The sequence below is a fragment of the Erinaceus europaeus genome, chromosome 14 (genome assembly GCF_950295315.1).
Source record: "Erinaceus europaeus chromosome 14, mEriEur2.1, whole genome shotgun sequence".
NCBI classification, from domain to species: Eukaryota; Metazoa; Chordata; class Mammalia; order Eulipotyphla; family Erinaceidae; genus Erinaceus; species Erinaceus europaeus.
Window position 1 is genome coordinate 45,208,676 of NC_080175.1, and position 15,568 is coordinate 45,224,243.

Consider the following 15,568-nt stretch of genomic DNA (forward strand, 5'->3'; position numbering starts at 1 on the left):
AAATAAAAGGCCACCGGGAGCAGTGGAGTTCCTGTACTGGTACCAAGTCCCAGTAATAATCCTCCTGGCAGAAAAAAAAAGACTACTATAATTTATTAATTATTATTATTATTATTTACCAGAGCACTGCTTAGCTCTCGTTTTTTAAAAATATTTATTTATTTACTTTTGTTGTCCTTGTTTTTATAGTTGTAGTTACTATTGTTGTTTTTATTGATGTCGTTGTTGTTGAATAGGACAGAGAGAAATGGAGAGAGGGTGGGAAGACAGAGGGGGAGAGAAAGATAGACACCTGCAGACCTGCTTCACCACCTATGAAGCGACTCCCCTGCAGGTGGGGATCCGGGGGCTTGAACCGGGATCCCGAGGCCGGTCCTTGCCGCTTCATGCCACGTGCGCTTAACTGGCTGAGCTACAGCCTGACTCCCTTAGCTCTGGTTTATAGTGGTGTTGGAGACTGAAGCTGGGAGCGTGGTGCCTTGGGCATTAAAGTCTGTGGTGTGAAGTGCCATGCAGTTGGCCCAGACCCACCCCCTTCTCTACCTTATTGAAGGGGAAGGGAAGAAGAATCCCAGGAACAGTTAAATAACACAGGCACAGATTAGCCCGAGAAACAAAACAAAACAAACAAAGGACTTCTGCTGCCCACTGGAAGCTGGTATATTTTAATGCCCCCTTACACACTGGGAAGGCTGGTCCCCAAGGAAGCAGGTGCCAGTCTGTGAATTGGAGGTGGGGCTCCAAGGTAGGGGTAGAGGACATTTGAGGTGGTGGCTCTGCATCAGAACTTCATCCAGTGGCAACTGCTTACCATCGCCCCCGTGACCAAGTTACAACATTTGCCGATGAGCAGTCTGGGAAGCTGGGTGTGTCAGGGAAAGGGGTGCACAGGAGCTCTAAGGGCCTTGCTGGGGTGGTCAGACCCTGGGGAATCCCAGCAGGGGGGGAAAGGCCCAGAAATTCAGTGTCCCAGGCATGTGGCCGCCTTCACAGGTTCCCTGTTCTTTGTTCTACCTGCCTGGTCAGCCAGGGTCAGGTTAGAGGGAAGGCCACAGGCTCCCTCCTTTGAGGGAACAGACCCTGTGTCCCTGGCCACGTCGGGGCTCTTTCCCGCTCCTCCCTTGCATCCAGCCAGGGCCCGGAGCAGCAGGGCAGCCAGCAGGAGCTCCAACACCTGCATCAGCACTACTGCGATGGCGCAGCTCCCAACCGCTGGGACAGCCCAGCGCAGCCACTGGCGCAAGGGGGCTCCACAGCCTTCCACATGCACCATCTGCCTAGCCGCCGCAGTCGTCAGGCCCAGCGCCCTGGAGCCACACTGGGGGTCCACAGAGGCACCAGCTTCCCCCAGGGTGATGCAGCAGGAGGCAGGGAGGCTGCAGGCCTGGGGCCCCAGGAAGCTGCAGTTGAAGTGCCTGAGAAGGGGGCCAGGCATCAGGCACCAACAGAGTTGGCTGTCCTGGGACACTGTGCTAAATGGGACACCTCATAATTACTCAGGTTCACAGATAACACACACAGACAGGCAGTCAGACACACACACACACATACACAACACACACACATACACAACACACACACACATACACAACACACACACACACACACACACACACACACACACACACACACACACACACACCAACTTTGTAATTCAGCACCTGGTAGCCCCCTGCAAAGCAGGAAGCTAAAAGGCATTAATTGGGGCTGGGTGCTGGCTTACTGGGTAAAATGCACACATTGCATGCCTGAGGACCTGGGTTCAAGCTCCCAGTCTGCATCTGCAGGGTGCAGGTCTGCACGTGTCTATATTTCTCTCTCCTTCTCTGTCTTCGTCTCCTCTTTCAATTTTTCTCTGTCCTATCCAACAACGACAATGGCAAAAAAAAAAAAAAAAGGAAAAAATGGCCTCCAAGAGCAGTGATAAAGAGGGCAACAAACACCTGCAGGGGGGGACGCTTATTGAGTGGTAGAGTACTGCTGCAGGTGTCTCTCCTCCTCTTTTTTGTTGTACTTTTGTTTTTTCTTTTTATAGAGACAGAGAAATTGAGAGGTGAGGAGAAGAGAGACCTACAATGCTGTTTCACCACTCGTTAAGCTTCTCCCAGGGACTTAAACCCAGATCCTTATATATGGTAATATGTGCACTCTACTGAGTGTACCATCACCCAGCTCCTGTTGCACTTTTTAAAAAATATTTATTTATTGATTCTCTTTTGTTGTCCTTGTTGTTTTATTGTTGTAGTTACTGATGTCAGCATTGTTGGATAGGACAGAGAGAAATGTAGAGAGGAGGGGAAGACGGAGAGGGGAGAGAAAGATAGACACCTGCAGACCTGCTTCACCACTTGTGAAGTGACTCCCCTGCAGGTGGGGAGCCGGGGGCTCGAACCGGGATCCTTATGCCAGTTCTTGAGCTCTGTTGCACTTTTAATTTTTGTTGAACAGATACAGAAAAGCTCTTTCCCTCTCTTTCCCTCTCTCTCAGTCACTCCTTATCTTATTAAAAGAGAGGAAGAAAAAAGAGAAAATAAATGGCCACCAAGAATGGTGGAGTCATGCAGGAACTGAGCCCCAGCAATAACACTGGTAAAAATAAAAAGGAGGGTCATGAGGTGACACAGTGGCTTAAATGCACATAGTATAGGGCGTCGGGCAGTAGTGCTGCGGGCTAAGCGCACGTGGCGCGAAGCACAAGGACTGGCGTTAAGGATCCAGGTTCGTTCGAGCCCCTGGCTCCCCACCTGCAGAGGAATTGCTTCACAGGCAGTGAAGCAGGTCTGCAGGTGTCTATCTTTCTCTGCTCATCTCTGTTTTCCCCTCCTCTCTCCATTTCTCTCTGTCTTATCCAACAATGACGACATCAATAACAACAACAATAACTACAACAAGGGCAACAAAAGGGAATAAATAAATAAATAAATAAAATTAAAAAAAAAAAAGCACATAGTATGAAGCATAAGGACTTGTGCAAGGATCCCAGTTTGAGCCTCTGGCTCTCCACCTGCAGGGGGTTGCTTCACAAGTGGTGAAGCAGATCTGCATGTGTCTATCTTTTTCTCTCCCTTCATATCTCTCCCTCCTCTCTCAATTTCTCTGTGTTCTATCCAATAAAAGGGGGAAAAAATGTCCACCAGGAGCAGTGGATTTGTGGTGCAGGCATCAAATCCAGCAATAACCCAGGAGGCAAAAACATAAATAATAATAATAATATTTCCTTTTGAGATAAAAAAAAATCAAATACATGTATACCAGGAGGTGGTGTTGGGTGTTTCCACATGAGGTCCCAAATTCCATTCCTAGCATCACAAGTGCCATGCCAGAGTGGTGCTTTGATTTTCTCCCCTTACCAGCCACCCCATTAACTAATAAACAACTAAAACTTAAAAAGAAGTAAGAAAGGGTTGGGCAGTAGCGCAGCAGGTTAAGCGCAGGTGGCACAAAGCACAAGGACCAGCTTAAGGATCCTGGTTTGAGCCCCCGGCTCCCCAACTGCAGGGGAGTCGTTTCACAGGCAGTAAAGCAGGTCTGCAGGTGTCTATCTTTCTCTCCCCCTCTCTGTCTTCCCCTCCTCTCCCCATTTCTCTCTGTCCTATCTAACAACAATAACATCAATAACAATAACTACAACAACAATAAAAACAAGGGCAACAAAAGGGAAAATAAATAATTTTAAAAAAGAAGAGAAAAAAGGTCCCCATATCCACAGTCCTGGCTGGGCCAAAGTATGGACACATGCATGTGCATATAGATGGAGAATGTGTATCTGTGTGTGCATATGGCCTCGTGTGCCTGAGTGAGGCTTTGCTCAGGCTGATCCCCCCTGCCACCCTCTCCCACCACCCTTGGGGGCACTCACGGGTTCTGCTGCCAATCCTGGTAGGAAGCCAGCCCGCAGCACTGCAGCCCCAGCTGGACCTGGTCAATGAGGAAGCGCAGGTCCTGGTTGTTGGGGTAGCGGGTAATGGCCTGGAGCAGCGTGCCCTCCAGGCCATCCTGCAGTGGGCCCCACAGCAGCACCACCAGGGCCCCCAGAAGAGCCTCCAACACTAGGAGGGAGAGAAGGGCCCCCAAGAAGCAGCGCAGCAGCCAGGTGCTCTCACACAGGGCTCCCAGGCAGCCAGCCAGGCTCACTGCACTGAGTACCAGCCCCCCCAACACCAGCCCCAGCATGGGGTCTGGGGGCACAGGCCCCCCCAGGTCATTCCCCAGGGAACCCTTGAGGGCCAGGCCCCAGAGCCCAGCAGCCAGAGCCAGCAGGCTGAGCAGGGAGAAAAGGAAGTTGGACAGGAAGGTCAAACCCTTCAGGCAGCTGTTTCCCCAGGGCAGGGCAGGGCCCCAGCCACCCCTCAGGCTGTCCTCGAGGCCTGTCTTCCAGGCTCCATCCTCCCAAGCTTCTGTGAGCGAGCAGCTCCTGCAGCAATTTGGATGCAGATCCCCAGTGTCCTGCAGAGGGAGGAGGGACCACAAGGCTGTCAGCACTGTCCTGGGCAGGAACAGCTGGGGAGAAGAAGCTAGGGCCACAGGAGACCAGGGCCAGCAGAAGAAAAAACTGACAATGCCAATCTTCAGCCTGGGACCTGAGTGACTCAGGAAGGTGATGGAAAGCCTCGTGCCCCTTTCACCTGGGCCTGTGTCCTACTCCTGCCCCAGCACGGATACCTGTGGCCATATTAAACACAGGATTGAGGACAGTCATGAGGGTCCATGGGGTGATGGGTGAGTTTAACTTAAGTACTTCACCTCCATCTCAACAGCTCCTCATGCAGGTTTATGAGGCCTAGGGTAGAGGGTCTATGGGAGTGGGAGCATCTCTGACCTGGGGTGAGGCTCCCCAGCATCTGACTTACCTGGGGTAGCAGGGGACTCCTTTCCCCTCCTTCCATCATTGTGAAGCAGGCAAGGCCCTAGGCTGACCTCTCTGGAGCCTGGACGCCCATGGGATAGGGCACCACCTCCCCATCCCATCACATGAGGAGTCATGCTCTAGGGCTTAAGACGGTCTCTGCCTCCACAGCTTCTTTTTTGGGTCCAGATTTTCCTCTTTGTTGCATGTAGTCCTTGAAACTCTGCAGACAGCATGTCTGGGGCAGGGGGGCTATTGGGATGCTGGTCTCCTGCAATTGTGGTAGGGCCCCAATGTGTGTCTGACATGCCAGGGGGGCACTCCAGCAGCACCCTAGGGCACTGGATCCCTGAGTGGTTACAGGAACTTTACAGCTAAATGCCAGCGGCTCCCGAATGAATTTCTGCAGCAAGAATGAGCCAGTAGCGTCGGTGAAATAGCTCCCCTGGATAATGTGCTGCTTTGCCATGTGTGCCACCCAGGTTTGAATCTGGCTCCCACCACCTTAAAGGAAGTTTTAGTGCTGTGGTCCCTTTCTGTCTCTAAGGAAAAAGAAAAGAATAGGCCTGACTAGCGGGGACAGGTCCCTTCCTGCCTGTCCTGATGTACTAGAGCCCTCCTTCAAACCCCCCCCCCCCCAGTTTCTCCTCTCAGGCAGGCCTTTGTCGCCATCACCACTGAGCCCTAGTACTTGGAGGAACCGCCACACTGCTGCTACTGAGACACAGAGGCCACACAGACAAGGAAGCATTCTGACATGTCCCTGGACAGAGGTGAAAGGAGTCCCCCCAGAGGGTCTCCTCATTCCCAACTCTGAAGGACTTGGGTATGAAACTTGCACACCTCCCTCCTTTGTCTGTTATTTCATTTTATTCTTTCTGTATTAAGTGAGAGAGAAAGACAAAGAGAGGAGAGACACCACAGCACTGTTGCACTGCTCATGAAATTGCCCTTTTGCATGGTGCTCCCATTGGGTGGCCGGGGGCTTGAACCCAGGTCCTTGTACATGATAAAATGTGTGCTCTGTGGGATGAGCCATCTTCTTGCCTCTTAGTCAACTTTATTTTTTCTTTTTTTCCACTTTATAGCCCTTGTTGTTTATCATTGTCCTTGTTAATATTATTGTTGTTGGATAGGACAGAGAAAAATCGAGAGATGTGGGGAAGACAGAGAAGGGGAGAAAAAGATAAGACACCTGCAGACCTACTTCACCACATGTGGAGTGACCCCCTCAGATTTATTTATTTATTTATTTTTAATTTTCATCTTTAAAACATTTTTCCCCTTTTGTTGCCCTTGTTGTTTATCATTGTTGTTGTTGTTGGATAGGACAGAGAGAAATTGACAGAGGAGGGGAAGACAGAGGGGGGAGAGAAAGATAGACATCTGGCAACCTGCTTCACTGCCTGTTAAACAAACCCCCTGCAGGTGGGGAGTATTTTATTTATTTATTATTGGATAGAGACAGAGAAATTGAAAGGGGAGGGGGAAATAGAAAGGGAAAGAGACAGCGAGACATTTGCAGCCCTACTTCACCACTCGTGACGCTTTCCCCCTGCTAGTGGGGACCAGGGGCTTGAACCCAGGTCCTTACATCCTTGCACACACTGTAATGTGTGTGCTTAACCAGGTGAAAGCCATTGCCTGGCCCCTTTAATAAGCTTTCTTTTTATTTCTTTTTTTTAAATCTTATTTATTGAGAAAGATAGGAGGAGAGAAAGAACCAGATATTTACTCTGGTACATGTGCTGCCAGGGATTGAACTTGGGACCTCATGCTTGAAAGTCCAATGCTTTATCCACTACAACACCTCCCACTGCTCCTGGAGGCCATTTTTTCCCCATTTTGTTGCTGTTGTTATTATTGTTGTTGGATAGGACAGAGAAAAATCAAAAGAGGAGGGAGAAGGTAGAGAGGTGGGGAGAAAGATAGACACCTTCATATCTGCTTCACTGCTTCACTGCTTGTGAAGTGACCCCCCTGCAGGTGGGGAGCTCGGGACTCCAACCGAACCAGGGTCCTTACACCGGTCCTCGTGCTTAGCACCATGTGCACTTAACCCACTGTGCTAACACCTGGCCTTCTTAATCAGCTTTCTTAAAGTAACCTATGTTGAAACCTGGGAGGTGTCACAGTGGCTAAAACTTTGGACTTGAAAGCATGAGATTCCAGTTTGAACCATGGCATCTCATATACCCAAGTGATAGTCTGCTTCTTTCTCCTTCTTGTTAATAAATACATCTAAAAAAAAAAAACAAACAAACAAACAAACAAAAAAAAACACATACCCCTCTAGGGCCAGGAGATGATGTACCTGGTTAAGCACAAGGACCCAGGTTCAAGCCCCTGCTCCTCACCTGCAGGGGGGGACACTTCACAAGTGGTGAAGCATGTCTGCAGGTGTCTACCTTTCTCTTTCTCTTTCTCTCTCCCCCCTCCACTCTCATTTTCTCTCTTGTCCTACTCAATAAAATAAGAAGGAAAAGAAGGCACCAGGCCATGTCACACCCAGTTAAGCACACATATCACCATCCTCAAGGACCTGGGTTCGAGTCCCCACTCCTCACCTGCAAGGGGTCCTCTTCACAGGTGAAGCAGGTCTGCAGATGTCTATGTTTCTCTCTTCCTCTCTATCTCCTCACCCCTCTGAATTTCACTCTGTACTGTCAAGTAAAAAACTGAAAGACGGGCCAGGTGGTGGCACACCTGGTTGAGTGCACGTTACAATGTGCAAGGATCCAGGTTTAAGCCTCCAGTCCCCACCTGCTGTGGGAAGAAATGGTAAAACAGTGTTGCAGCTATCTCTCTGTCTCGCTCCACCTCCCCCTTTCATCTCAATTTACGGCTGTCTCTATCCAATAAATAAATAAAGATTTAGAAAATTAAAAAAATAGAAAGATTAAAAAATGATAAAAATGGCCTCCAGGAACCATGGATTTGTCCTGCAGGCACAGAGCCCCAGTGATAACCCTGGTGGCAAAAAAAGAAAAGAAAAGAAAAGAAAAGAAAAAATGGCCACCAGGAGCAAAGGCAAAACAACAAAACAAGCAAAACAAAAAACAAAAACAACAACACCTGTTTTAGGGGCTAAGAGACAGCCAACCCAGCAGAGGACACACTTTACCATGTGTGAGGATCTGAGTTTGAGCCCCTGACTCTCTTTATGTTTTCCTTTTTCTTTCTTTCTTTCTTTCTTTCTTTCTTTCTTTCTTTCTTTCTTTCTTTTTCTTTTCTTTTTTTTTTTTTTTTACCAGAGCACTCTTCAACTCTGGCTTATGGTGATACAGGGACTTGAATCTGCAACTTTGGAGCCTCAGGCATGAGAGGTTTTGCATAACCATTATGTTATCTACCCTCCACCCTTCTTTATATTTCTGTATAAGTAGCCGGCTAAACAACTGCGCCCTGGAGCTCCAAATGTTTCTATTCTATCTATGGTTGAAGTTAAAAAAAATGTCCACACAGAGCATTGGAATCTTTCAGACATGGCATCCCAGTGCAACAACAGAATCAACAACAGAGACTTCTGTGGCCTTCACACAGATTTCTTTTTATTTATTTTTCTATAAATATTTATTCCCTTTTGTTGCCCTTGTTGTCTTGCTGTAGTTATTATTGTTGTTGTTATCGATGTTGTTTTTGGATAGGACAGAGAGAAATGGAGAGAGGAGGGAAAGACAGAGAGTGGGAGAGAAAGATAGACACCTGCAGACCTGCTTCACCGCCTGTGAATGGAGTCCCCAGCAGGTGGGGAGCCGGGCGCCTCGAACCTGGATCCTTACTCCTGTCCTTGCACTTTGCTTCACCTGCGCTTAACCCGCTGTGCTACCGCCCGAGTCACGCACTCAGATTTACTGGGGGTTTGGGTGGTAGCGCAGCAGGTTAAGCGCACATGGTGCAAAGTGCAAGGACCAGTGTAAGGCTCTAAGTACCAGCCCCCGGCTCCACAACTGCATGGGGTCGCTTTACAGGTGGTGATGCCAGTCTGCAGGTATCTATCTTTCTCTGCCCCTCCTCTCTTGATTTCTCTTTGTCCTATACAACAACAATTATAACAACAATAACAGTAACAACCACAACAAGGGCAACAAAATGGGAAAAATAGCCTCCAGGAGCAGTGGATTTGTAGTGCTGGCACCAAGCCCCAGTGATAACCCTGGAGGCAAAAAAAAAAAAAAAATTTATTTATTTATGAGAGAGAACCAGACCAGACCATCATTCTGGAATATGTGACACCTGGGATTGAACTTGAAACTTCATGCTGGAGAGTTCAATGCTTTATACACTACACCACATCCCAGGGCATGAACACTGACATTTCATAAAATCTTGAAAATTGGGGGAGGAGGGCAGACAGTGGTGCACCCAGTTAAGCGCACATAGTACAAAATGCAAGAACCTGCTCAAGGATCCAGGTTCGAGCCCCTGCTCCCCACCTGCAGGGGGGATGCTTCACAAGCAGTGAAGCAGGTCTGCAGGTATCTTTATTTCTCCCTCTCTGTCTCCACTTTCCCTCTCAATTTCTCTGTGTCCTATTCAATAAAATGAAAAAAATTGGTGCCAAGAGCAGTGGATTCGTAGTGCAGGCAGCAAGCCCCAGCGATAATGCTAGAGGAAAAAAAACAAACCTGAAAATTGGTGGGGCCAGTTGGTGGCGCACCTGTTTAAGCACACACGTTACTGTGCACAAGCACCCAGGTTTAACACCCTGTTCCCCACCTGCATGGGGAAAGATTCACAAGTGGTGAAGCTGCGCTGCCGGTGTTTCTTTGTATTTTTCTTCCTTTTCCTCTCACTTTCTTGCTATCTGTCCGATGAATAAAGGTAATAAAATAATTTAAAAAAAAAAAGAAAATTGGGGCTGGTTGGTGGCATACCCAGTTGAGCACCTGTTACCAAGCACAAAGACCCAGGTTCAAGACCTTGGTCTCCACCTGTAGTGAGGTGGGGGTGGGGGTAGCAGGGCAAGCTTTACAAGCAGTGAAGCTGAGATGCAGGTATTTCTTTTTCCTTTTTAGTCAGATGCCCCAGAGCTATGTCCCTCACCTTCTCTTTCCCTCTTTCTCTTCCCCTCCCCTCTCAGTCTCTCTTTGTCCCATCAAATTAAATACTTAAAAAAATGGGGGCTGGGGAGTAGTGCACTGGGTTAAGTGCACATGTCATGAAGCACAAGGACCTGCGTTAGGATCCTGGTTTGAGCCCCTGGCTCTGCACCTGCAGAGGTCACTTCACAAGCGGTAAAGCAGGTCTGCAGGTGTCTTTCTCTCCCCAACTCCCTCTAATTTTTTTTAATTATCTTTATTTGTTGGATAGAAACAGCCAGAAACCAAGAGGGAAGGGGGAGGTAGAGAGGGAGAGGAAAAGAGAGATACCTGCAGATTTGCTTCACCACTCACAAAGCTTTTCTCCTGCAGGTGGGGACAGGGGCCTTAGGTCCTCGCACACTGTAACATGTGCGCTCAACCAGGTATGTCACCACCTGTCAAACAAAGTGGTTTTTTTTTTTAATTTTTAATTTTATTTAAAAAATATTTATTTATTCCCTTTTGTTGCCCTTGTTGTTTTATTATTGTAGTTATTATTGATGTCGTTGTTGTTAGATAGGACAGAGAGAAATAGAGAGAGGAGGGGAAGACAGAGAGGGGTACAGAAAGATAGACACCTGCAGACCTGCTTCACCTCTTGTGAAGCGACTCCCCTGCGGATGGGGAGCCAGGGGCTCGAACTGGGATCCTTACTCCGGTCCTTGCGCTTTGCACCATGTGCGCTTAACCCACTGCGCTACCGCCCGACTCCCAAAGTGTTTTTAATACTCTTAATTTATTTTGTATAGAAACAGAAAGGAATTAAGAAGGGGGAGATAGAGAGTGAGAAAGAGAGGGGCTGTGTGGTGGCACACCTGGTTGAGTGCACGTCACAGTGCACAAGAACCCAGGTTCAAGCTCCTGTTTCCAACCTGCAGGGGGGACTCTTCATGACAGGTGAAGCAGGGCTATGGGTGTCTTGCTGTCTCCCTCCATCTCTTACCTCCTTCTGTCTTGATTTATGGCTGTCTCTATCCAATAAATAAATAAAAATAAATTTTAAAAAGAGAATGAGAAAGACACCTGCAGCACTGCTTTACTGATTGTGAAGCTTCCTCTCTGAAGGTGGGCACTGGGGCTTACACTCATGTTCTGGTGTACTGTAACATGTATATACTACTGAGTGTACCACTGCCTGCTCCCTTAGTCAATAAAGTCCTAAAGAAAAAGAAAGCAAAAAGAAATGGATCTCCATGTTGAAAATGAGCACAGACTTCTAAAAGAGCCAGCAGAGCATTACTTCAAACACCAACTCCTCAAGCAGACAGGAGGCTGGTTCTGAGGCAACTTCATTTCTGGCAAAGAAACACAGGTCTAGTGGTTTGGGAGGTGGTGCTTAAAGTGATAAAGCTTTGGACTTCAAGCATGAGGTCCTGAGTTCGATTCCCAGCAGCACATGTGCCAGAGTGATGTCTGGTTCTTTTTCTCTCCTATCTTTCTCATAAATAAATAAATAAAACCTTAAAAAAAAGAATGTTAAAAAACAGGTCTAGAATGTAGTTTAAACTCACTTGCTGCTCCTATATTAAATTTAGGCAAACAATCTTAGTCATTGATATCTTCCACATTGTTATCATCATTATTTCAATATTTATTAACATGAGGGAGAGAGGGGAGAGGACTAGAGCATCACTCTGGCAAATGAGATTCCAGGGATTGAACTCTTTTCTTTTCTTTTCTTTTCTTTTCTTTTTCCTCCAGATTTATCACTGGGGTTCGGTGCCTGCACTACAAATCTACTGCTTCTGGAGGCCTTTTTTTCCCTTTTGTTGCCTTGTTGTTTATCATTGTTGTTATTATTATTGTGGCTATTGCTATTGTTTTTGGATAGGACAGAGAGAAATCAAGAGAGGAGGGGAAGACAGAGAGAGAAAGATAGACACCTGCAGACCTGCTTCACCTCCTGTGAGGCGACAGACACTTTTGCTGGTGGGGAGCCAGGGACCGGAACTTGGATCCTTGAGCCAGTCTTTGCGCTTTGTGCCATGTTTGTGCTTAACCTGCTGCACTACCGCCCAGACCCCATCTGATACTTTTCTCTTTCTTTCTTTTTGAATATTTATTTATTTTTTCCCTTTTTGTTGCCCTTGTTATTTTTTATTGTTGTAGTTATTGTTGTTGTCACTGATGTCTTTGTTGTTGGATAGGACAGAGAGAAATGGAGACAGGAGGGAAAGACAGAGGGGGGAGAGAAAGCTAGACACATATAGAACGGCTTCACCGCCTGTGAAGCTATTCCCTTGTAGGTGGGGAGCTGGGGCCTCAAACCGGTATCCGTATGCCTGTCCTTGCACTTTGCGCCACCTGCGCTTAACCCACTACACTACAGCCCGACTCCCTCTCTCTTTCTTCCTTTCTTTCTTCCTTCCTTCCTTCCTTTCAATATTTATTTAGTTACTTATTTATTCTCTTTTGTTGTCGTTTTTTTTTGTTGTAGATATTATTGTTGCTTTTATTGATGTCGTCGTTGCTGGATAGGACAGAGAGAAATGGAGAGAGGAGGGGAAGACAGAGAGGGGGAGAGAAAGACAGACACCTGCAGACCTGCTTCACCGCTTGTGAAGCGACTCCCCTGCAGGTGGGGAGCCGGGGACTCTAACCAGTATCCTTACGCAGGTCCTTGCATTTGCTCTTAACCCGCTGCGCTACTGCCTGGCCCCCTGGAGGCTATTTTTTTTCTCTTTTGTTGCCCTTGTTGTTTATCGTTGTTATTATTATTTTTGTCATTGCTGCTGTTGTTGCTGGACAGGACAGAGAGAAATCGAGAGAAGAGGGGAAGACAGAGGGGGAGAGAACCGGGATCCTTAAGCTGGTCCTTGTGCTTTGCACCATGTGCGCTTAACCTGCTGCGCCACCGCCTGGTCGCCTACCTGATGTTTTCCAGTCTAGCTCTCTAGTTACTGTGTCACCTCCTGTGTCCCGGAGCATCACTGTTCTTTCCTATTATTATTTTAAAACTGTATGTATTGCAGTACTGGCACAAGTGGTTGAGAGAGCACATTACCATTTGGGAGGTCCTAGGTTCGAGCCATCACTTCGCACCTGGGGGCGGGGGTGCTTCATGAGTGGTGAAACAAGCAGGTCTGCAGGTGTCTATTCTATTACCCTCTCTCCCCCTCTCAATTTCTTTCTATCCTATCAAATAGAAAAATAGGGGAAAAGTTTATTTATTAAAGAGAACCACTCTGGCATAGGGAATGCTGGGGATCAAGAGGACCTCATGCTTGAGAATTTAGCACTTGATCAGAGTATTACCACCCCCAACCACTAGGCTGTAGTCAGTCTAGGTTCGCCACTACCCGACCCCATGAGTCTTCTTTGCAAAACCATGATGCTGAATGAAAAAGAAATGGTCTACATGTACATGTACAAGGCCCCAGCTCCTTGAGAAAAAAGAATATACAAAACATTGTTGCCAATCAAGCAGAGACTTGGAACTTAAGAGGTAAAGGTGTTCCCCTCTCCATATTCCAGAATTCTAACAGGTAAAACAGTTCCAAGTTGAGGGAGAAAAAATAATAAAAGGATAATTTTCAGGGACCAGGCAGTGGCACACTTGGTTAAGTGCTCACTTCACAATATGCAAGGACCCACATTCAAGACCCTGGTCCCCACTTGCAGGGGGAAAGCTTCACAAGCAGTGAAACAGGGCTGCAGGTCTCTCTGTCTCTCCCTCTCTATCTCCGTTTATGTGAACACAAATACAATTCTTTTGATGATTTCCTGTATACTTCATCCTAGAGTCAATACCTACAGAAACATCTAGTTGCATTTGAAATGTTAGTAGAGTTGTTTTAGTAGTGCAGAGTGGTTTCCCTGTGAGGAGCACAGCCCACTCGTGGGTTGACCCAGCCCAGGTCATTTCTTTTTCACCTGGCGAGTAGGGAAGAAGCGCCGGCTCCATAATGGCTATTTCTGAATGCAATCAGAGCACTGGCTTTTGCTTCTCTTTGGCTTTCTTCGCTCACTTGGGTTTCTGACGATGAGCATGTCCCCAGCAGAGCTGTCTGGAACAGCGGGTAGAGGAGGGTGGGGGCGGGAGCTGCTAGACTCCTAGCTCCGGCTCCGGCTAAGGTGGAACTGGCCGCTGCGCATGCGCACACAGTTGAGGCCGGAACCTTGCGTCGGGGCCGCGCGGCTGGGGGAGCGCGTTGGGCTACGCACCGGACGTGGCGGCGTCAGCCGGCGGAGAAGCTGGAGCGGCGGCGGCGGCGGCGGCGGGAGGTTGGGGCTGGAGTTGAGGAGTTGGCCGTAGCTGCGCGGCCGACTGGGCGGCAGGGGGCGGCGGCCCAGGGCCGGAGCCCGGAGGCGGGAGCGCTCGCCATGGCCGAGAGCATCGTGAGTGGGGCGCGGCGGGCGGGCGCGGGGATGAGGCAGCATATTTGCCGGCGCGGCCTGGGCTCGGGGTCCCTGCGGCGGGTGGCCCGGGGGGCCCGGCTCCCCTGGGTGCTGCCGAGGGCCGCTCCACTGAGGATCCCGCGCCACTCTAGGCCGCTTGCCCGGCCCGGAAAGCGCCCTCACGGCCGGCTGTGAGCTGTGAGCCGTGCGCCGTGACAGCTGGGCTGGGGCGACCGTCGGACCTCTGAGTTAGAAAGGAGCGCCCCCAAGTCAGCGGGGAGCCTGGGGGCGCCCGCCGGGGTCCCCGCGCCCCTTCCGGCCCTTCCGCTGCCACGAGCCGAGGGCCCAGAAAGCCGCCCTTCCGGTCACAGGTGCGGCACTCGCAGGCCCTGGGTTCGAATCCCAGCCTCCCCGGGGGGACCCGACCGGTAGCCTTGAATGAGAAAAGTGAACGTGAAGCGACCGGCTGCCGGGCGGATTGGGTGGTGGAGACGCAGACTTAAAATGCAGCCTTTCTGTTCTGTTCTTTTTGAAGTATTTTATTTTAATGAAAAAGAGAGATAGAAAGACACGGGCGGGGGGCGGGGGGAGACCGAGACCGGCCGAGACCAGAGCCCTGCTCATTTCTGGCTGGTGGTGGGGCCGGGGCTTGAACCTGGGACCTCAGAGCTTCAGGCAGGAGAGTCTTCTGCAGAACCGCTGTGCTGTGTCCGCAGCTCTACAGACTTTATGCCTGAAACCCTGAGCTCCCAGACTCAGTCCCCAGCCTGAGCTGAGCAGGTCTCTGGGTCAAATAGACAAAGATTAGGGATTGCTCAGCAGTGGGGTATCTGCACATGTGCTTCTCTGAGCCCCCAGTTCACCCCCCAGCACCACATGCAGACAGAAAGAACGGGGGTGGGGGCAGAAATAGGGTTAGGAATTAGCACTCAGTGCCCAGGAAGTGGCAGTGTGTGGGGTGTGGGCTCTCAAGGATAAAGATGAGGTTCTGAGTTCAAGACCTGGCATCGAATGTGCTGGGATAAACGCTCTGGTTTTCATTAATAAGTGAATGCATCTTAATAATCATAATAATGGAATCAGCACCCCAGTGATTTTTCTCTCAAAAATTAAGCCTTTGAAATTAATCTTTATTATTATTATTTTATAGAGACAGGCAGAGAAAGAGATCCTAACATCGAAGACTGCTTCAGTGCCCTTGGAGCTGGGTGGCTCGAACTTGTGTCAAACACATATCAGAGCAGTGCACTATCCAAGCAAGCTGTTTTTGCCCAGATTGTTTTATTTTGTCTTTATTTAT

The 15,568-nt window shown here is 48.9% G+C and overlaps 3 protein-coding genes across 4 annotated transcripts in view; 1 reads left to right on the forward strand and 2 right to left on the reverse strand.

Annotated features, from left to right (window-relative positions):
- The window catches only part of CCDC137 (coiled-coil domain containing 137), a 138,326-nt gene that overhangs the window by 31,194 nt on the left and 91,564 nt on the right, over positions 1-15,568 (reverse strand). The window lies entirely within an intron of this gene.
- On the reverse strand, positions 637-4,699 carry TSPAN10 (tetraspanin 10). Its single transcript, XM_007534749.2, has 3 exons — positions 4,663-4,699; positions 3,860-4,514; positions 637-1,415 (listed from the first exon to the last, which is right to left on the reverse strand). Exons 1-3 carry the CDS (start codon positions 4,697-4,699, stop codon positions 962-964), a joined length of 1,146 nt encoding a protein of 381 aa, XP_007534811.1. The 3' UTR covers positions 637-961.
- NPLOC4 (NPL4 homolog, ubiquitin recognition factor) overlaps positions 14,097-15,568 on the forward strand; it is an 89,893-nt gene continuing 88,421 nt past the window's right edge. Inside the window, exon 1 of one of the 2 annotated variants that reach the window (XM_007534735.3) lies at positions 14,097-14,268. In XM_007534735.3, coding sequence (XP_007534797.1) covers positions 14,254-14,268 — 15 coding nt within the window. In that variant the 5' untranslated portion in view covers positions 14,097-14,253. The remainder of the gene's footprint in view (positions 14,269-15,568) is intronic. The other variant, XM_060171784.1, reaches the window with a different exon arrangement.

What these genes read in the sequence shown, in the direction of transcription:
- TSPAN10 (XM_007534749.2), bottom strand. Translation starts at nt 4,699, where the DNA reads ATGACTGTCCTCAATCCTGTGTTTAATATGGCCACAG. An exon ending in TGTGTTTAATATGGCCACAG is followed by an intron (nt 4,515 to 4,662) that starts GTATCCGTGCTG and finishes CTGTGGCCCTAG; the next exon opens with CTTCTTCTCCCCAGCTGTTC. An exon ending in CAGGATTGGCAGCAGAACCC is followed by an intron (nt 1,416 to 3,859) that starts GTGAGTGCCCCC and finishes CCCCCTTCTCAG; the next exon opens with GCACTTCAACTGCAGCTTCC.